The 22,059-nt window shown below is 43.4% G+C and overlaps 3 protein-coding genes and 2 non-coding genes across 5 annotated transcripts in view; 2 read left to right on the top strand and 3 right to left on the bottom strand.

Annotated features, from left to right (window-relative positions):
• Nucleotides 1–5,913: 5,913 nt before the first annotated feature.
• On the top strand, nucleotides 5,914–6,996 carry Cmklr2 (chemerin chemokine-like receptor 2). Its single transcript, XM_057761310.1, has one exon. It carries the CDS (start codon nucleotides 5,914–5,916, stop codon nucleotides 6,994–6,996), a length of 1,083 nt encoding a protein of 360 aa, XP_057617293.1.
• A 2,753-nt stretch (nucleotides 6,997–9,749) lies between these two features.
• Eef1b2 (eukaryotic translation elongation factor 1 beta 2) lies at nucleotides 9,750–12,376 on the bottom strand. Its single transcript, XM_057758074.1, has 6 exons — nucleotides 11,975–12,376; nucleotides 11,565–11,687; nucleotides 10,856–10,982; nucleotides 10,551–10,617; nucleotides 10,068–10,193; nucleotides 9,750–9,970 (listed from the first exon to the last, which is right to left on the bottom strand). The coding sequence occupies exons 1-6, from the start codon at nucleotides 12,052–12,054 to the stop codon at nucleotides 9,816–9,818; spliced, it is 678 nt and encodes a 225-aa protein (XP_057614057.1). The 5' UTR covers nucleotides 12,055–12,376; the 3' UTR covers nucleotides 9,750–9,815.
• On the bottom strand, nucleotides 10,306–10,436 carry LOC130870596 (small nucleolar RNA SNORA41). Its single transcript, XR_009056740.1, has one exon. It is a non-coding gene; the product is annotated as a small nucleolar RNA SNORA41 (small nucleolar RNA).
• Nucleotides 10,701–10,779, bottom strand: LOC130870589 (small nucleolar RNA SNORD51). Its single transcript, XR_009056733.1, has one exon. It is a non-coding gene; the product is annotated as a small nucleolar RNA SNORD51 (small nucleolar RNA).
• Nucleotides 12,377–12,557: 181 nt separating the features above from the next.
• Nucleotides 12,558–22,059, top strand: part of Ndufs1 (NADH:ubiquinone oxidoreductase core subunit S1) — a 35,230-nt gene continuing 25,728 nt past the window's right edge. Inside the window, exons 1-4 of the mRNA XM_057758060.1 lie at nucleotides 12,558–12,679; nucleotides 17,437–17,502; nucleotides 18,288–18,379; nucleotides 18,928–19,035. Coding sequence (XP_057614043.1) covers nucleotides 17,442–17,502; nucleotides 18,288–18,379; nucleotides 18,928–19,035 — 261 coding nt within the window. The 5' untranslated portion in view covers nucleotides 12,558–12,679; nucleotides 17,437–17,441. The remainder of the gene's footprint in view (nucleotides 12,680–17,436; nucleotides 17,503–18,287; nucleotides 18,380–18,927; nucleotides 19,036–22,059) is intronic.

Genomic DNA, 22,059 nt, shown 5'->3' on the forward strand with positions numbered 1-22,059 from the left:
TTTCTCCCAACCTCACAGGCTTGAAAGCTGATTAACACATTTAAATGTCTCAAATTAGCTAGCACTCTGTCCAAGACAGATTTTTTCAGCGCCAGCTCAACAGGAGTGTTACTGTGAAGGTCACGCTCAGCTCAGCACAGCTCAGCTCAGCTTCCTAGTTCTATTGGCTTCCTGAATTAATATCTTTCAAGCTGTCTCCCTCCTCATCGTTCTAACTCTTGCTAAGTCCCCTTCCACTTTCCGATTTCAAGTGTGAGAACTGTCTCTCTAGTTTCATTCAAATATTTTTTTCTAACTCATCTCCCAAACTGCTTTTCACAAAAACAAGGATTTAGTATGTCATTCCCTGCTAAAAACATTTTCACTTTCACTGGCGGGGGAATCAAATCCAAACCCGGGAGCACGACATTCAAAGACCTTCCTCAGAACACTCCTTGTTTCCTACTGCTTCCAACCAGACCAAAGCAAGTCCACTCCTTGTAAGGCACCAAAGACAATAAATGACATGGTGATTATAAAGAAAGCAAGACACTTCTCTAGTAAAGGACAGGGTTAGCCGGGAAGATACAGTCTCATGATTTCAGTTCTGCTATAGCAAACAGAGGCTGTCAATATAATACCCAACTTCCATCTTCCATTCCTTTTTTATTCTTTCTTTCCCCCTCTTTCTCCCTCCCCCTCTTTCCTTCCCTCCTTTCCTCCCTCCCTCCTTCCATCCCCCCTTTCCTTGCTCCCTCTCTCCTCCTCCTTCTCTCCCTCTTCTTCCCTCCCTCCCTTCCCCTCTCTCTCCCTCCTCCCTCCCTTCCTCTCTCTTTTCCTCCCTTCCTCCCTTCTTCCCTTTCTTCTTTCTTCTTTTGGCAAGATCTAACAATTCATTAACCCTGCCTGGCCTGGAGCTAGCTGTATACCCAAGCTTGCCTTGAACTCACAGTGATCCCCCTTTGCCTCTGTAATGTCAGGATTATAGTGTCAAGCCTTCAGCATGCCAGAGGCCCTAGTTTCTATCCCAAAAAATGTTCTTTGCTCCCCTTGGGTAAATAAACAGGGTATTTCATAAAACTTGGCTGTGCCTTGACACCTTCCAAGGGACTGTTTATCCAAAGGGCAGGAGGATACTCTAGTGGTGCCAAACATCTTGAGTACATTCTAGGGTGTGGTATATAGTTCACGTCTGATAATTAGTGGAGAATACTGAGAAATGACCTAAGTCATCCCCACCCCACCCCATGCATACACATGTGGGCATATGTACACAATAGAGCACAAGTACATGTGCTCTCTTTCCCAAAAATCTTTATTCAACTAAGAAGAAATCCATTTAAAATAGTTTTGTTCTCTGAGTATGGTAGCTCATGATTTTAATCCCAGTTCTCAGAGGGTAGAGGAGGATCAGGAAATCAGGAGTTCAAGTCCAGTCACAGTTACATGAAATCCTGCCTTATCTCAACAGCAATAAAAGTTTGTCGACCATGGACTAAGTATGACCCCTGGCTCAGGGATCTGTGCCTTTAATTAAAGTTTCTTTTATGGTAATAACTTTTTTCTTTCCTTCTTTCTTTTTTTTCGGGGGAGGTGTTTTGTTTCATTTTGTTTTGTTTTTCTCTGTGTAACAATCCTGGCTGTCCTGGGACTCCCTTTGTAGACCAAGTTGACTTCGAACTCACAGAGATTCGCCTGCCTCAGACTCTGAGTGATGGGATTAAAGGTGTGTGCCACCACCAGCCCCACAATAGATTATTTGTTATTTTTCTTTCTCTTTGTTCCTGTTATCCAATCATAGACAAAACATGGTCTTTCTAAGTCCCATGGTTTTATTTGCCTTTTTTTTTTAAAAAAAAAAAAAGACAATCTCATTATGTTACCTAGGCTGGGCTAGAACTCTGTATCTACATAGACCAGGCTTGGCCTTCATCTAACTCACAAAGACCCACTTGGCCCTGCCTTCTAAGTGCTGGCATTAAATGCGTACCTTACCATGGCCACCAAAGGTCCATGGTTTTAACAGAATAAGTAGTCTGTTGTTGAGTGTCTTCTTCACAGACAAACGTCAACAGCATCAAGTCTTCCTCTGTCAAAGTAGGTTAAAGTCCAAACCCCCTTCAGACTCTGCTAAGTATATATCTCCTCAATGGGTCAGAAAAGCCGCCCCCCCCCAAAAAAAAAAGGAAAAAGAAAAAAGAAAAACCGTCCACCTCAGTGTTACAGAAGCCAAATCCAACTTCTCCACCTTCGCTGCACATTCTGTAGCAGGAATCATTGCTGCTTGTGAGACACAAGATCTCACATAGTCCAGGCTTCTCTCAAACTCCCGAAGCCCTTTCACCCCTTGAGCACTGAGAGGGTGATGACCAGCACCAAGGTTTCCCTCTGCGGCCACACTTTGCCTAATGCCTCATTTAAAAGTTTGCTGACACATGCTCTCACCAGATGGCCTCTCCCCAAAGTCACCTGCTTCGCAGGCTATTTGCCGCTGAAATTTTCTGACGAAAGTTTTATAGTAAAATTTATTTGTTCAGAAAAGCGTTTCAAACTTCTTTACCATCTATTAAATCCTGAGCTGACCAGAAGCCAGCTTGCTTAGTTTTGTAAATTCCTGCCGACTCCAGAACTAGACAGACGCCTAAGTGTGTGGATACATATCACCCAGGAATGTGATAGCTCGGGCCCCTTCACATTCTCAGGACACCAGACCACGGACGTCAAGGGCGGTTTCTTCAGCTTGGCTCTGTCCCAAGCATTTTCCACACGTTTCTGTCCATGTCTACACTGCAGCTTGGTAGTTATTTTTGTGACGACTCAAATGTTTTATGATTATAAATATCTTTATTAGTCTTTACTGCAATGAGAATTATTTACTGACCCTCTAGCACCACAAATGGTTTTGGACTAACACCGTAGCTATTTCCTATTTTCAGTCAGGTCTAAAAGTCTCATTTTGACATTATTATGCATTTCCAAATTGAGAAAACCTACATCTCAGTGCAAAGTCACTGTAGCTAAGACCTGGCTGCTTTATAAATGATATTTTCTTTAAATGTGAGGTTTGAAGAGCTAACATGTACTTAGTAGCCACCCTCTTTTTTTGTTTCTGCCCAACATAACTCCTTTCTATGCCCAGATCACCTCTGACTCAGCCACACCTCCCATCAACTCTCAAAAACACACATATGCATGCATGTGTATATTTGTCTTGATATACTTGACTTAGTTAGAATAAAGGAAAATTTTCTGTTTTCTTTCATATGTTTTCTCTTTTTTCTTTTATTCACTAAAAATGAGTAGATAAACATAACAGTATGATGGACTATGCAACATAAAGTTTTTGTTTGAAATGGCTCAGCAGTAAAGAACACTGACTTCCCTTCCGGAAGACCTGGGTTCAATTCCTAGCACCCCACACAGTGGCTCACAGCTGTATGTAAATCCAGTCCCAGGGGATTCAATGCTCACTTTTACCCTCACAAGGCATTTACATGGTACACATGCAGGCAAAATATCCGTACATATAATTTTCTTTTAATTAAAATAATCCTCCTGTCTACATGATCTGATGTCATGCACACAGCCTCATTGCGCTTCATTCTTTCTTTTCTCTTTCTTAAAAAATTTACATTTGGCCGGGCGGTGGTGGCGCACGCCTTTAATCCCAGCACTTGGGAGGCAGAGGCAGGCGGATCTCTGTGAGTTCGAGACCAGCCTGGTCTACAAGAGCTAGTTCCAGGACAGGCTCCAAAACCACAGAGAAACCCTGTCTCGAAAACCAAAAAAAAAAAAAAAAAATTTACATTTTTATTTATATGTTTATTGTGAGGTGGGTACAACATGACAGGTACGAAGAAATCAGAGGACAATTTTCAAAAACAGGTTCTCTTCTCTCTTTCACAGGGACTGAACGCAGGTATTCAGGCCTGGCACCAAACACCTTTCCCCACTGATCCATCTTTAAAAGATGTATTTATTTATGTATATGAGAGCTCTGTTTGCATACATGCCTGCAGGCCAGAAGAGGGCACCAGACCCCATTACAGATGGTTGTGAGCCACCATGTGGCTGCTGGGAATTGAACTCAGGACCTCTGGAAGAGCAGCCAGAGCTTTAAACCACTGAGCCATCTCTTTAGCCCCACTGATCCATTTAAAAAAATTTTTAAATATATTTTGTGTATTGTTTTACTTGCATGTATGAGTATCACATGCAGTAGCTGCAAAGGCCAGAAGAGGGCAGCAGATACTCTGAGGCTGGAGTTAGACAAGGTTGTGCGTCAGATATAGATAGGTACTAGGAGTGGAACTGGGGCTTCTTTGGAAGAGAAGCTAGTGCTCTTAGCCACTGGGCCATTTCTACACACACACACACACACACACACACACACACTGATGCATCTTGCTAACTCCCTTCCCTCTGTTCTTATTGTTCAGTTTTTTCATCATTATCTTTAAAATTAAATTATGTCTATCTTTCTATATCTGTCTGTCTGTCTGTCTGTCCATCCGTCTTTCCGTCCGTCCTTCCATCCGTCCATCCATCCATTCTGTGCTTGTGTGAGAACATGTACCACGGCACACTGGTGGATCAAGGACAACTTTTAGAAGACAATTCTCTCCTTTCACCGTGTGGGTCCTGGGTTTCAAACTTATCATCAGGCTTGGCAGCAAGCCCCTTAACCTCCTAAGCCATCTTGCCTGCCCACTTACAGCTTGTTCTTCCTTTTTTTTTGTTTTATTTTTTTGGTTTTGTCTTGTTTTTTGTTTTTTGAGACAGGGTTTCTCTATGGAGCCCTGACTGTCCTGGAACTCACTCTGTTCCAGGTCAAGGCTAACCTTGAACTCACAGAGTTCTGCCTGCCTCTGCTTACCAAGTGCTGGGATTGAAGGCATGCACCACCACTGTCTGGCTAATTTTTGGTCATAATTATAGAAAATAATCCACATTAATTCAAAGCAAAGGAATTTCAATGGAATAAAAATTTAAATGCATTATACAAGAAATTGATGTGAAAATTATATGGTCATAATGAAGTTTACTCGTAAAGATACCTTTTATTTGGGGTGGTGGCTTATACCAATCTCCTAGCATTTGGAAGGCTGAGGCAGAAGTGTTGTTGTGAGGACTAAGCCAGCCTAGACTACGCAGTGAGATGCAAGCCTACAGATAAGGCCTACAGAGTGCTAGCCTCCTGTCTCACAAACCAAAACAAGGGAAAAAACAAAACAAAACAAAAAATACCCAAAGCCAAATACAGCAGAAGTAAATATGTCTTCCAGCTGAAAAGCCAGCTCTATTGATAACCGATTAGGAGCATTCCCGTCATCTTCAGGGCTGGGGCCGAACCTTGCTGTAAAGTGTCTGCTTGGCATGCTCAGAGCTCAAGGCTTTTAATTAAATACTAACACCAGCTAAAAACAAAATTCTGGGCATAAAAATCTTCACTTCTTACTAGTGTCATGGAAGTAGAATCATCCAGAAAGCTGTTGTTCTGGGGCTAGCAGTCAGGGCTGCAATCACAAACCCGGAACTTTCCACTGCCTAAGTACCAATCTGCTTTCCTCTGCATCTGATGGGAAATAACGCATACGGGGAGCCTAACAAATGCTTGCTGAATGTCAAGATTCTCCTAATGCACTGTAATGCACTGTAAGTATTAGGGACAGGGGACTTGACCTATGGAGTGGATCATTTTAACTTAACAATTACTGAATCACAAATGAACTCTCAAAAGCTTTGAGAGCAGAAGCAGTGAAACGGGGACATGGCCATCTTTGGTATAAACACAAGCCTGAAAAATAAGCCCTGGTACAGTCATAAAATGAAGGACTTTTGTGTTTAGATTCTTTATTCATCAAACCTAATTCTTCTTTAAGCTTTTTTCCATTAAAATTTGCTTTTATAGCTCTTTCCATCTACAAGGCCATCATGGAAGTCTCAAAGGAAGCATTATTTGAGGAATTTGAGAACTATTCCTATACCTTAGAATACTACTCACCGGAGTCTGCTTCAGAGGAGAAGACGCATCTGGGAATTGTTCACTGGGTCTCACTGCTGTTGTATGTCCTAGCATTTGTTCTGGGAATTCCAGGAAATGCCATTGTCATCTGGCTCATGGGATTTAAGTGGAAGAAGACAGTCACTACTCTCTGGTTCCTCAATCTGGCCATTGCAGATTTCATTTTCGTTCTCTTCCTGCCCCTGTATGTCTCCTATGTGGCCTTGAGTTTCCACTGGCCTTTTGGCCTGTGGCTCTGCAAGGCTAATTCCTTCATTGCCCAGCTGAACATGTTTTCCAGTGTTTTCTTCCTGACAGTGATCAGCCTGGACCACTATTTCTGCTTGATCCATCCTGTCTCATCTCAGCGGCACCGAACGCTAAAGAACTCACTGGTCGTTGTTCTATCTGTCTGGCTTTTGGCTTTCCTGCTTGGAGGTCCTAGCCTGTACTTCCGCGACACTGTGGAAGTCAATAACCACATCATTTGTTATAACAATTTCCAGGAGCATGGCCATGACCTCACCTTGATAAGACACCACGTTCTGACCTGGGTTAAATTCCTTTTTGGCTACCTTTTCCCTCTGCTGACAATGAGCTTCTGCTATTTGTGTCTCATCTTCAAGGTGAAGAAGCGAAGCCTCCCCATGTCCCGTAAGCATTTCTGGACAGTCCTGTCTGTAGTCATTGCCTTCGTGGTCTGCTGGACTCCTTATCACCTCTTTAGTCTTTGGGAACTCACCATCTACCACGACAGCTCTTTCCAGCACGTGCTGCATCAGGCAGTCCCTGTCTCTACTGGCTTGGCTTTCCTCAATAGTTGCCTGAATCCCATCCTCTACGTTCTAATTAGCAAGAAGTTCCAAGCCCACTTCCGGGTCTCTGTTGCTGAGGTACTAAAGCATTCGTTGTGGGAAGTCAACGGCCCTGGCACAGCCAGTGAACAGCTCAAGAGCCTGTCTTCCCTAGAAACAGACCGTGTTCCCAGAAACCAGCATGGATTCTTCACGTGAACCTCATAAAAATTCCTTTCAGATGAACCTTCGTTCTGATCTAAACCGACCATATTTTTGTTGTTTTTGTTCAGTGTATTGGCCTTATATTTTTGCGTGGGTATAAAATGTAGATTTCTTCTTCCTTGCAATTTAAATGATGCCGCTGTCTGGCTGCCCTCTGGTGGCGACTGTGATATTGACAACCTAAATCTCCCCCCCCCCCCGCCCCGTTTCAGCCTGTGTCTGTTGATATACTGCAATATATCTATCCGATTAAATAAATCATTTTTATAATGCATATCACATTATATTAATTATAGTAACTTTCATCTTGAAAAGGCATCAGCCTCGTTTTTGGTTTCCTTTTGGGTCATTTTGTGCGTGCACACCTTGCTTGCTACTCCTCACTTGCCTAGAGCTCACCAAGCAGCCTACGATGGCTGATGGCTAGCCAGCAAGTCCCAGAGATCTGCCTGTCTCCACCTCCACAGCCCTACACTGAGTGCCTGCCACCACGCCAGGCTTTTTCTAATGTGTGCTTATCTAAAGGCTTCCTTGAATACACTTGACCAACTAGGGCGTCTCCCCCGCTCCCTGATCTTCACCTTTTCAGTTACTAAAAGAGAGAATTAACAAAAAAATTTTTTTCTGGTACAGTTTCACTATGTAGTCTAGGTTGGCCTCAAGTTCCAATAAACGAATTGGATACAAATATATTTTAATAGTAAAATACATATATATATATATTCAACTTTTTAGTAATTTACAAATTAAAGTATTAGTTGGTTATGTTGGCTTAAAACTTTCATTTCTGTTAACTGTTTATTTGTAAGTTGACCCAAAATCTAATTACTTAAGTAATTTATTGTTAGCATAGTTCAATTTTGAGGTTCTGGAACCTCAGGTAGATAACGATGCAACTGTTCTAGCTTGGAATAGTTGGCACATTTTATGACTGTGCCAGGGCTTATTTTTCAGTTCATCAACTGTCCTTTCTCTCACACCTGTCCCTTGCCTCTGTCCAGAGCGGCCATACTTCTCAGTTCTAAAGGTGCAAGCGGCAAGCGCTCCGCGGAGCTGCAGCCTCAGGCCTATTTACTGAGGGTTACAAATGCCGCTCATACAGCCTTGTTTCAAAGGGAGGGGGACAGACCTCTTGCTTCTTGATGAAACATGCCTACAATTTTCTGTTTATTTTTAGTTCTTTAGAGCATCATGAAATTTGAAAAATCTGGTTGTGTGCAAGTGTGTAGATTAGTTACTATAAACACATTCCGGGGTGGGCTGGCCTGAACACAGGATTACTTCAAAGCGCAGGCCTTGTTCTTTGGTTTACGTGGACACCAGTATAAGCTAAATAAGATACCTTTATGCCTGTATTCGTCAGCATTCTCAAGCACTATGGATCCCCAGAAGAGCAAGTGCTGCCCTCTGCCGGCTCTCGTGGTTCTGGAATAAACCTCTGCCGGCTCCCATGGCTTTGACACTGCCCTCTGCTGGCCCTTATGATCCTAACAAACTTGAAAAAAATTTCAGGCTGCACCTGAATTTTCCTCAGTGAATATTTTATTAAATAAATCCTTACAATATGTAGCTTGCGTCACTAAATCAAGAGCAAGAGTAGGGCAGGCTATGTGACATAACCCTAGGTTAATTTTTCTGGATCCCCATCTACAAAATACAGAAAGCTTCAAAGATACAACATCCAGACTGTAAAAACTTTTAACATCTGGTATTTAACATGAAGCCAAAATAGCTGATGTGTTCAACGGTATACTTTCGGGGCACCACAATCACTGGCAGTAGCTTGTAGCATATTGCCCATCTCAGCCAGTGTTTTCTTACAACTTCAAGGGATAACACCCCACACTCAAATACCTCATAAACCTACACAAGACCATGGGAGTGTGGGAGGCCTGGGAACTAGTTAACCTACACAGTACTCCTATCAGGACATAGTGCTAACACCAGATTATACTTCTGGGTTTTTTGTTTTTTGGATACAGGGTTTCTCTTGTGTAGCCCTAGCTGTCCTGGAACTCTGTAGACCAGGCTGGCTTCAAACTCTGACCTGCCAGTCAGACTACATTTCTAACAAAAGGTTCAACATCTATAGCTCAACACATTAAATAATTCCTAACATTTGGAAATGGCCATAATTGTATGACTTACCTCCTCAGATACAGCAGCAATATAAAACTTGTGGGGGACCTGAAGAAATTGGGCACTAACACCTACATAGTAGTCAACTCTGGGTCTAGGGGACCCAGCACCCTTTTCTGAATTCCCCAAGCACCAGGCATTCGTGTGGTACACATACATATGTACCGCTGAAATTTTTGTATGGCTGAAGTATGTATGTATATGAACGTCAGAGGACCGAGGACCACTCTACCCCCACCTAGACGCTAGGGACTGAAAACCCAGGTGGTAAACATCTTACTGGCCCAAGATTCAATTTTTCAAAAAATTAATCTTGACGTCTGGCCAAAATAGACTGTATCCATCAGTACCATGTATCAGTACCAATGGCTACAAAATTATAATTGCTGAACAATAACACTACATTTTTTTAAAATGTTGTATGCAGTCATGAAGTACATAAAACACACGTTGGGAGTCAGTCTTCTTTCACCACGTGGGCCAGGCTGGTCATCAGGCTTGACCTGCTGCTGAGTGACCCACCCATCTTCCCAGCCCCCAGTTTCTATTACTAATGGATTACATGGCCACTGAAGCCTTCCCTTTAATGAAAGCATACACCATTTTTCACAACAGAATCAAGAGCCCAGGGTTTTTTCTAGCTTTTATTCAAGTGCACTGACTTGACGATGATTTTAGATTTTGTTAAAAGCAGCCACATCCATGGATTGTACGTAGTCCTCAAAAGCAGTAATCTGCTCCTCCAGCATATCTGTTCCAACCTTATCGTCTTCAACTACACACTGTATTTGAAGCTTTTTAATTCCGTATCCCACTGGAACCAATTTGGCTACAAAAGAACATAAAGAGTTAGGAAACTCTTATTGATGGAAAAACAATGAAAATGTATATAAATTCCAACTTCAAAACACCACCATTAAACTTACAAGAGCCCCACACCAAGCCGTCCGCCTGAATGCTTCTGACACACTCCTCTAACTTTGCCATGTCTGTCTCATCGTCCCAGGGCTTCACATCCAGTAAGATGGAAGACTTGGCAACAACCGCAGGCTCTGGAAAGATTTAAAAATGCATTACCTTTACTCAACTGAACATCTTTGCTCTAGGTCAAATCTCAGTGTTTCAAAACAGACCATCTTCTTAGGAAAACACACAGAACCCACCTTGTGTCTGTCACGCACATTCCTCTTTCTGTTTGGCTAAGAAAGAGGAATGAAATTGTGTAACAGTTTCTATCCCACAGAGGAATGCTACAACTGCCACGTAAGATCAGCTGCAGACCAGTAGCTGTGGACTTGTATAAGCAAAGATGTTTACTGAAGACTAAAACCATGTTAGGGTCAAGCTTTGGAACAGACCACTCGCACTACTATTTAACAATGAAGATACATGACTGTAGAATCACCTACTTTTAGCTTTCTTTGATTCATACTGTGCAAGGCGCTCTTCTCGGAGCCTCTTTGCTTCTTCACTTTCCTGTACAGAGAATAAAAATTCACAAAGTTGGTTATCTTCTGCTTATACAATGTAATGAATGACAGGGCCATTACAGAAATGACCAGATTCATCAGTCAAAAGCAAATCCATCAGGAGTTCAGCCGAAAGATGGTGATTTGGTTTTATTCATCATGTACCCAGTGAGTGTTCGAATCCAGGCCCCGATACAGTACCTACATCTACGCCTTATCAGTATACTCAGAGATGTCAGCCATACCTCCTCGTCATCTGACCCAAAGAGATCAATGTCGTCGTCATCTTTGACATCCGCAGCTGCACTTCCTGTGGTATCTTCCACACTGGCAGGGCCATACTTGCCCAAAGATTTCTTCACTCCTGGCAGACTTAAAAACAAACATCCTATCAAGGTTAGGTCGGTGCCACACCTCTTTCCTTTACTGGACAAAACACAAAGTCTTTCCTTCCTAGTACCAATCTGTTCTGGTTATTGACCCTTTAGCACAATCCCAGGTAAAAATACTATGTGTGCCCGACTCTTCAGCCAGCCAACACTAGTACTACGACAAACAGCGTACTCGATACTCACTATGGCTTAACTCTTTCAGAACGAACATCTCTGAGCTTTCATTACGATTTCTTAGTTAACTGGAGTCTACTCCCCAAACTCTCCATCCATGCTGGTAGTGTCAGAAGGCCAGGGACTGAATGAGCTACCCTCTCACCACAGCGATGCCCCCCCCCCGCCAGGTCGAAGCACATTGGCAGAGAGGTGTGAGGTAAAGTTTGACTGCTGTTGTCCATGGTCTACCTGTCCGGTGAGGAAATGGAGGACTTCAGTCTCTTGGCCTTCTAAGGTCACCATGAAATTCAGCTTACATCAGCCCAACAACGCCAAAGCAACTAGAACCTGTACCCGACTTTGCCATGGGAAAGTCCGGGTGGTGCAAAGACATTTTTATTTTTACCTGGCTTTCTCTTTCTCGTAAGACTTGATGTGATTATACCAGCGCAGGGCATGGAACAGGTCAGCGGGCGGTGGGCCAGAGACTGCTTCAAAGACCGCCACATCGGCTTGTGATGGCACATACCTGCCGGCGACACAAAGACACGTGCACACACCTTTCAAAGGAAGACACAATATACGACACAATGTGTGACCAACTCTGCATCCGTCCAACCGGCTAGTGGCGACTATTGCGGGGCTAACGAGTTGCTTCAGTCGCTTTTCATTTTAAGTGCACCAAACATCTGTCTGAGCCTGTGCAAGCTAAGAGCAGCTGCTGCATCCTCCCATCAGCCTAGCCGCACGGGAGCCCGGGCGCCCCGCTTCCCTCCCGCCGCGCCCGCGCCACGTGGCCCCGGCCTCCCGGCTCACCCCTCGATGTAGCTCTTGTCCGCCAGGTAGTCGTTGAGCACCTGGAGGCCGGCGGGGGTTCTGAGGTCTCCGAAGCCCATGGCGTCGGCTGTAACCGGAGGCCCGCAGCGGCGGAGGGACAGAGCGCCAGGAACCCGCGGCCGGCGCTGAGGGAGAAAAGGGCCCGGGCCAGCCGGAAAAGTCCTTATATAGAGACGGAGGCGTTTCCCTCCGCGGCACCGGCTAGAGGTGAAAGGTCAAAGTGCGTCACTCGTCCCGCTCCTGCACGTAAACCTGGGACTTGCGGATTAAACGGCCCACAGGCTGTCCGCGGGCCTCCCCTTGCGTTTGGGAAGAAATGAATAAAAGAGGCATTTTAAAATGCCTCCCTCCAAGGATTCCGAAAGTAAGGGAAACGCCCCTTGAGGAGACGGAGTTGAACGAAAGCGCTCGGCCTCGAGGCCTCGGCTACTTCCGGCGGAACTGCAGGTCCAAGTCGACCTCTCCGCTTCCTCTCGGCTCTCGTTCGGGCTGACGGAAATTGCCGAACAGGGCCAAAGAGGGGAAATTGTCGAGTCTGGGTTTTTCGTCCCTCCTGGCTTTCCGTCCGCCAGCTCCTGTGACGGAGTCACCCGGGACCGCCATATTGACTTAGCGGCTGGGTTCTAAGGGGTCGGGGAGCTCCGGACGAGTCAGCGGAGCATCCCGGTGGGCTCCGGAGGAAAGGTGAGGACGTGTTTAAGTGGGAGGGCTGAAGTTCTGCCAGCAGGTGTTTTCTTTCTCGCAGGATTGTATCCTTTAGGGCAGACAAGTCATTCTCCTCTTGTCCTTGACTGGGTACCGCCTCCCGCCCCGCCGACTCGGAAACCCGGAGAACCGGCAGGTGAGGCCGATCGGCCTTAGCTTCTGGTGTGATGGAGCAGAAGGGAGGACGATCGGAAGACCTTCGGGAGCTGGGGCTTGCGAGCTTCTTTCTCCGTGCCTTGACAGGAGGAGGCCGGCTGTCTGCCAGGGTCCCGAGCGACTTCACCTTGGGCACCGCTGTTTAGGTGCTGTTCAGCAGATGTCCACCCTGCTGTTTGTTTAGTCTGGTTCATTGATCACACTGGGTAGTGTTTTATTCATTCAACGGACGGGGAAAACTGACCAAAACAAAAATGTGTAAAAAGTTAGCCGGCGCTGGTTAGCTAAGCGGTTAAGAGTACCTTGCGGAGAGTATCCGAATTCGGTTCTCTAAGTCAGGAGACTGACAACTGCCTGTCCCTGTGCTCCAGGGGATTCGCCACCCTCTTCTGGACTGGGAGCACCTGCACTCACATGACCCCCACACAGACACGCACAGGCACACATAAATACAGAGAAAATGAATCTCAAAAAGTTAGCTCGGAGCCCAGCTGCAAATCAGGAAGCTGCAGTGTCTTCAAGTTCCTGAGATTCGATGTAAGATCAAACTGAATTGTAAACTTTAGGTTTCTTTTTTTTCCCTGGGAATCTTTTCTTTTTCTTTTCCCACTGAGTTTTACATTACTAAATGGAGTGTTCTAAACCAGAGAAAAGTTTCAGAAAGTTGTTCCTCTAAGTCACAGCCAAGATACTAGAGATGTGCCAGGTGTGGTGTGGCCCGTCTATAATCCCAGCACTGGGCAAGCTGAAACAGGAGGATGCAACCCAGGACTCTGTTGTGGGAGCTGCGGGCTGCGTTCCTGCCACCCAGCTCCTGGCCGCCTGGCTAGTTTATGCGCCGAAATAACAACACACAAACTGTATTCTTTTAAACACTGCCTGGCTCATTATATCTAGCCTCTTCTAGGCTAATTCTCACATATTAATTTAGCCCATTTCTAATAATCTGAGTAGCACCACTAGGTGCGCTTACCGGGAAAGATTCAGCATGTCTGACCTACAGCCCCAACTTGAGTAGTTATTTCTGTTCCTATCTGGTAGATAGTATGTCTGAAATGTATATCAGGGCTGGCGGGGGGCCTGACAACCTGAGTTTGATCCCCAGGCCCCCCATGATGGAGGGACAGAACAGACTCCCAAAAGTTGTGCTTTGGTGGTCAACGTGCACGTGCATGTGTGTTTGCTAGCACACGCAAAGTAAATAAATGAATGTGAAAAACAAGCCCAGCAACAGACACGCACCAATCTGGACGTGGTGGGGTTTGTTTATAATCCTGGCACTCACTTGGGAAGTCTAGGAGTCCTGAGTTGATCCTTTCCTTCATAGCAAGCTTGAGGTCAGTCTGAGCTACATGAGATTTATATAAAATACTCAACAAAACAAACTGTATTCTGTATAAGTCAGGTTATCCTTGAACTCTATGTAGTGCAGGTTTTATATCATTGTATAGCTTAGGCTGGTCTAAAATGCATGATTCTCAAGCTTCAGGGTCCCCAGTGCTGGGATGATTATGGGCATTGGGCCATCATGCTTGACCTCTTCAATACTTTTTGTCTAATGGAGTATGTACTACTCATTCCGGAATTTGGTGACTTGTTTTTGTAAGGGTACTGTGTTAGTCTTCAGAAAAGGGAAATAGATTTCTTGTCAAGGAATTTATGGTCTAGTAGGTACCAAAATCAATAATTCACATGCAACAGCGTTGGGGACTTCGTTATCTGTGCTTTGGATACAGCCCAGTGCAGGCTAAGGAAGTGGTCCTCCACTAAAGCTTAGCCTACGTTTAGTAAGTAGATTAGTAAAATAAATGCATGGTTGAAGGACGCTTGAAAGAAATCCCACACTAGCTCAGCATTGACTATAAGAGAGGGTTATTTATTTAGGGGTAGACTCACAGATCACAAAGCCCTGCTCGAACAGGGAACAGCAACCAAAATGCCACAGCTGGAATAGAGAGTGGATGCACACTTTACGTCAGCATAAATAGTATATGAGGCCCTGCCCAAGTGGGTGGGTAACTTAAAGGCTGCTGGCTGTAGGAATTCCTACAGCACATGACATGTGCTGTTAATAAAGAAAATGACCACAAGCAAAGAACACTTCACAACTGATTGTCAGTAACCATTACTGATTAAGTTGAAGTCAGCTTTTATTGCAAATTTTTCTTTGTTTTTAGTATTGGCAATTTTTGACATAGTAATAACACCCTAGGAAGTATTGTAGATCTGCTCTGTAGATTAAGAACCAATAACTGATTTATACCAGAAATTATTAGTAGACAACAGACTGTAAACAGACTGCAGCTGTCTGCAGATTCAGTATCGAAAGTTATAGATTACTGTTATTAAGGAATTAATTAAAATGAACTATGAATTAAAGAAAGTTTTAATTATAGGTCTTGTATGATAACTACAGACTTTAGTGCTTAGGATTTTATTTTATCTGAATGGTAGCAGAGGCAGAGGCCTGTGGATGGATCTCTGAGTTTCAGGCCAGACTGGTCTCTATATAGCTAAAAGCCAGTTGTGGTAGCACATGCCAGTAGGATATGTTGAAGAGGTAGAGGCAAGAGAATCATGAATTCAAGACCAGCCTGGGATTAGGGACTGGAGAGGTGGCTCAGTGGTTAAGACCCCTGGCCGTTCTTCTAGAGGACCCAGGTTTGATTCCCAAAAATTACATGACAACTTAGCAACTGTTTGTGACTCCTGTTCCAGGGGATCTGACACCCTCTCCTAGCCTCTCTAGGAATCAAGTGTGTACACAGTGAACAGACATATATGCAGCAAAACACACAATTTTTTTTAATTAAAAGGGAAAAGAAAAAATTCTGATTTTTTGCATGATTTTCTATTAATGCTACTGCTATTGAAACTTTTTTACAAATATTAATGTTAATTAATTAATGTTGATACATTCTAATCACATAATTTTTTTCTCACTATCTTTAAAAGGTAAAAACAACTACACGAAAGACTAGTCATTTTGCATATCCCTGTAAACCCAGCAGTTTGGTGATAAAGGCAGAAAGATCAAGAGTATAAGGCTAGCCTGAACTACATGAGACCAAAACTAAAACCAACCGACTAAAAAAAACTTTAAAAAATTCCAAAGAAAAAATTATGATTTTAGAGGCTATGCTGCACAGTTTTATGTGAACTGGACACAAGCTAAAGTCATCCAAGAGGAGGGAACCTTAGTTAAGGAAATGTTTCAACCCTGGGCAGTGGTGGCACATACCTTAAATTCCAGCACTCAGGAAAAATTGTTTTGTTTTCTGTCTATGAATGTTTTGCCTGCTTGTATGCATGTGCGCTGTGTGCGCAGATGCATGCAGAGGTCAGAGGAAGACATGAGTAACTCCAGTTCTGGATGGTTGTGAATCACCATGTGGGCGCTGGGGACTGAAACCAGGTTCTCTGCTTTAAACTTGTGAGCCTCTCCAGTCCCCTTTCTGTTTTTGAGACAGGGTTTCACCAGGTTATTTAGGCTCACATTGAACTCACTCAAGGTCTAGGCAGGCCTGGAGTACATGATCTGCTGCCTTGGTGTCTCAGGTAACTGAGATTACAGTCCTGCAACACTGGGTCCGGGGGAGGACTGTTGTTTTAGAGCTTACCCGTGAGTTTGTGATAGATTCAGGATGAAGTATAGTGTCTTGCAGGCCTGCGAGATAAACATGCTACTCAGCACAGAATAATGGGCCTCAAGATGCAACGAAGGCTTTTGACTTCTGAACTACCTCAGGAATATTTTAGGATCATATATAATTCATGTATCATCTGAGAGTGCATACTGGAGCCAGTTGTGGTAGCACCCAGGAAGCAGAGGCAGGAGGATTACTTCAAGACTAGCCAAGATTAATAGCAAGACCCTGTTTCAACAAAACCAAAACCCCAACGTACTGGTAAGAGATGAGGACAGAAAGGTTTTTCTTTTTTTATTTGTTGTTTAAGTAGCTATTAATGATAAGAGTTATTATACAATTTATTTTACTTAATTCTTATTTCTTTTTTTTTTTTTTTTTTTGAGACAGTGTTTTCTATATCTCTGCCTGACTTCAAACTTGCTATGTAGCAGAAAATGACCTTAAACTTGTGATCCTCCTGCCTCCGCTTCCCAGGTTCTGGGATTACAGACATGTATTCCATGTGTGCTGTGCTGGGGTTAGAATTTGGGACTCTCTGGATGCTAGGCAAGCACCTTGTGCGTTGCACACCAACTGAACTGTGTTCCAAGCACTTGCCACTTCTTTCTAGTTACAACAGAACTGCCCTTTCCATTACAAAGCCCAGATTTACAGCTGGAGAGACAGCTCAGTTGTCTCAATTGCATTTACAGCTGGAGAGACAGCTCAGTTGTCTCAATTGCATGTGGACCCAAAGGCTACTGCGTGCTAACTGCTCCCTAGCTGTGTGACATTGCATATGCTGACGTCTCTGGGACTGAGAGAAAACATCAGTACCTCTGAATATTCTCTTAGAATAATGTATATAAAATCATAAAACAATACCAGATAATTTATAAATAGGTGGGTTTTTTACCTCTACAACAACTTATCTTTGTTTTATTTTTTTAGGCATCATGTTAAGGATACCTGTAAAAAGGGCCTTAATAGGCCTTTCTAAATCTCCTAAAGGATATGGTAAGTTTTTTGTTTTGTTTTGTTTTTAATATCCATGAGTATTAGACTTACCTTTGTCAGTTCCATGGTCTATTAGGTATTTCTTCAGAAAATTTGAGCCCATAATTTACATTAAATAAAGAGTAGAAACCATTGATCCAAGTTGACAGAAGAATTTTCAAAATAAAACTTTTTCTTCTTTAGTTTACAAAAAACACATAATAGAACATAGTAGGAATTACATTCTGTATCAAAATAAAAAACAATGATCATTTGGTTTTTGAAAAGCAATGTTAAAATCTCAACTAAACTACTGGTGAAAGCAGACAATAAGGCCAGCTGGTGGCGGCACGCACCTTTAATCCCAGCACTCGAGAGGCAGAGGCATGTGTCTTTAAGTTTGAGACAGCCTGGTCTACATAATGAGTTCCAGGCCAGCCAGGACTACCTAGTGATACCTGTAAGAAGAGCCTTGATAGGTCTTTCTAACTCCTAAAAATGTGGTAAGTTTTGTTTTTGTTGTATGTTTACAAGTATTTTTCAGTGTCCCTTTCTCGAGCAAACAAACAAAACACCACAAAACCAAATCTGACAACCGTATATGTGTTGGGTAGAACTGAATTGAAAAAGCTTTTGTACTTTGTTACTTTAGTACTTTCTTACTTTACCTTAGATTTAGTTCTTAAAGAAATGTGTATCTAGAGAAAGAGGACTAGTAAAAAATAAAAATTTTCTATCCATTAGCTTCTGCTGTCATGAGTGAAGCTCTGTTAATTTGTTTTTCACCTTACTGTGTTTATGATCAGTTCGAACAACTGGTACAGCAGCAAGTACCTTGATTGAAGTGTTTGTTGACGGCCAATCTGTCATGGTGGAGCCAGGAACCACTGTCTTGCAGGTAAGCATGTGCTGTAATTAATTTTGTGACTGTGTTCTCTAATTTCTGTTTAAAAAAACTTTTTGCTTCATACTGCTTAGTTTAAAGATGAAACAAAACATTAGCTAGCAGGCAGTAGTGGTGGCACATGCCTTTAATTCCAGCACGAGGAGGATTTCTAGGAGTTCGAGGCCAGCCAGGGCTACACAGAGTAACTCTGTCTCACAGAACAAAAACAAAACAAAAAAGGAAGTCCAGGCATGAAGCACTGGGACAGTTTGACAGGGAACTGGTGGACAGTGGTTCAAGCAGATAATGGGGAAGAAAGACTACTCCGCAGAATGTGGCTGTTTATCTGATTTCTCACACGTAAGATGAGGAGACGTCCAGGATTCACCAGAGGGTTTGGGTTCAAAGCAAAGAGTGAAATCTCTTCAGGAATATATGGAGCAGTGGGTGCAGATGGAGGTGTTTAGGGATATTAGTAATAAAGGATCCCCGTCCGCCTTCTATTTCAGTGAGGACAAGAACCAAGTGAAGATCCTCTAATGCAAAGTTTTGTCTTCTAGGCTTGCGAGAAGGTCGGCATGCAGATCCCTCGGTTCTGTTACCATGAAAGGTTGTCTGTTGCTGGGAACTGCAGGATGTGCCTGGTGGAAATTGAGAAAGCTCCAAAGGTACATGATACCTGGGATTCCATACCATGTTGTGGGAGGGAGAAGACTTTCAGTCTTGCAGTAAACTTTCTTGAAAATCAACACAACTATAAATTTAGTATTTTTTATATGTAGGTAATTCATTTTGAAATGAAATACATTGATGAAAGTGTTATATAAAGTAAATGCTGTATAAAAAATCTAGGAATTGAAGGGTTTTTGTTTTGTTTTGTTTTTTTTTTTTTTTTTTTTTTTTTTTTTTTTGCTTAGGCAGGGTTTCTCTGTTTAGCCCTGGTTGACCTAGAACTTACTCTGTAGGCCATGCTGGCCTTGAACTCAAAGAGATCGCCTGCCTCCCAAGTGCCATGGCCAGGCCTCAAGGTATCAGTATCTTGAGACTCATGGCGAGTGTGGAGCATATAGCGTATCTGTAGAGAAGTTCCCTTGAGGTTATATGATTGCATTTTGGTGTACACAGCAATGCGTACAAATGAGAACAAGGTTTGTGTGTGTGTCCTTCCAAAGGGCAACTTCAAGTATCATTCCTCAGGTTCTTTAGAGATAGGTCTCTCAGGTTAGGTCAAGCTAGGCAAGCTCCAGGGATGCACTTGTCTGTCTCCCTAGTGCTGAGGTCACAAGCCTGCTCCACTATGCCTGACTGTTCTGATACTGGTTTTAGGGATCAGACTTAACGTCAGCGTGCTTCTCAGGCCTACACGACAAGCACTTTACTGACTGAGCTGTCTCCTTAAATCTTAGGATTTACGAGGGCTCTTTTCCTGATTTTTCGTTTTATTTATTTTTAATTTAAAAAGTATGTATTCATTGATTTAGTAGGAAATGAGGTCTGGGGCATGTGCCATGATGCACGTGTGGAGGTCGGAAGACAATTTACAGTGGTGTGGATCTTCTTTCCACCATGTGGGGCCTGGGAATTGAACTCTCAGGTCACTAGATTTGACAAGCGCCATTCGTTACTCACTGAGCCATCTCACTGGCCCCTGGTTTCATTTTTTTTGAGACAAAGTCTCTCTACCTAGTCTATGCTGACCTCAAATTTACTATATAGCACAGACTAGTGTTAAACTCTTTAAATTTTTAAAATTTTATTTAGTGTATATATATTTCTGTGCTTGTTTGCATACATGCCTGAGTGTATATGCACACTTGTGCATACTTGTGCATGCATGTATATACTACTGCTTGTGTGGAGGTCAGAGGAGTGAGTTTTCTTCTTCCACCAAGTTGGTCCTGGAGGTCTACCAAGCTTGGCAGCAAGTGCCTTTACCCACAAGCCTCCTGATTGTGAATATAGATAGGTGCATTAGTCACCATACCTGTACTTTTCCAATTTTATTTTAATTTTACCATGTATGTGCATGACATGCTTGCATGTGCCATGAAACACGGTGATCAGAGGACAACTTGGTGAGATCGTTCTTCTCTTTTATGTAGGTGCCAGGTTGACTTAGCAAGTACCTTACACATGGAGCCTTCTTGTCTGCCCATTTCTGGTTTTTGAAGCACAAAAATGGTGATCAGGTTGGGTGTGCACCTTTAATACCATCACTCAGGGCGGAGGCAGGTGGACCTCTGTGAGCTGGAGCCTGGCCTGGTCTACATAGTGAGTTCCTGGTCAGCACTACTACATAAGACACTACCCTGTCTTAAAAAAAATTTTAAGTATTAGCTGGGCGGTGGTGGCGCACGCCTTTAATCCCAGCACTTGGGAGGCAGAGAGGCAGGCAGATCTCTGAGTTCGAGACCAGCCTGGTCTACAAGAGCTAGTTCCAGGACAGGCTCCAAAGCCACAGAGAAACCCTGTCTCGAAAAACCAAAAAAAAAAAAAAAAAATTAAGTAAAAATTAATTTAAAACAGACCAGAAAAAAATTGAAAAAGTAAATTCAGACATAGTGGTGTAGACCTTTAATCCCAGCACTTAGGACACGAAGGTAGGTGGATTTCTGAGTTTGAGGCCAGCTTGGTCTATGTAGAGAGGCCCAGAAGAGCCAGGTAGAGAAACCCTGTCTCCAAAAGAAAAAAAAAAAAAAGAGAAAAGTATTGTTTTGACTAGTAGAATATCCTTAAGAACTACTAGTGGCCGGGTGGTGGTGGCGCACACCTTTAATCCCAGCGCTTGGGAGGCAGAGGCAGGCGGATCTCTGTGAGTTCGAGACCAGCCTGGTCTACAAGAGCTAGTTCCAGGACAGGAACCAAAACCACAGAGAAACCCTGTCTTGAAAAACCAAAAAAAAAAAAAAAAAAAAAAAAAAAGAACTACTAGTGTATCTTAGCTTTTTTGGAGGTTTAGCTCATAGTTTTAGAGTCTGAAAGGCCAAAATCAAGCAACTCCATTGGTAGACATCTAATTGTTATATAATACGACAGCAGGAAAAGCAAGAGACTAGGGAAGAGGTTCCCTCTTTATTGGCAGTAACCCACTTCTTACGGGGACTGCTCTGCTCCAAGACCTGACCGCGGAGATGCCAGTGTTACTCTCACGTGTCCCAGCTGCCTCCCACGTGGCATTGTGTCTCACACGTCTCTGTAGACTGGGGACCAGCCTTCCAGTACATGGCCTTTTGGGAGTAAACCACTGCCATGCTTTATTTGTTTTTAAGATTAACATGAAGGGTCAGAGTATCTTATGGTTATAAAAAAAAAAAATCTAGAAAAATGTCTCACTGGCCGGGCGGTGGTGGCGCACGCCTTTAATCCCAGCACTTGGGAGGCAGAGGCAGGCGGATCTCTGTGAGTTCGAGACAAGCCTGGTCTACAGAGCTAGTTCCAGGACAGGAACCAAAGCTACAGAGAAACCCTGTCTCGAAAAACCAAAAGAAAAGAAAAGGTCTCACTGTAAAATCCAACCCTAGCTAGACTAGGCTGGCCTCAGACTTGCAGCCTATGCCTCCTGAGTGCTCAAGTTACAGGAATGAACCACTATACCTAGCTGAAAACTAAAGTCTGTTTTGAAAGATAATCTGTGCTTTTTTTTTTTTAATCTTTGAGGCATATCTCAGGCTGTCATGCAACTCATTGTGTAT

The sequence above is a fragment of the Chionomys nivalis genome, chromosome 2 (assembly GCF_950005125.1).
Source record: "Chionomys nivalis chromosome 2, mChiNiv1.1, whole genome shotgun sequence".
Taxonomy (NCBI): Eukaryota; Metazoa; Chordata; class Mammalia; order Rodentia; family Cricetidae; genus Chionomys; species Chionomys nivalis.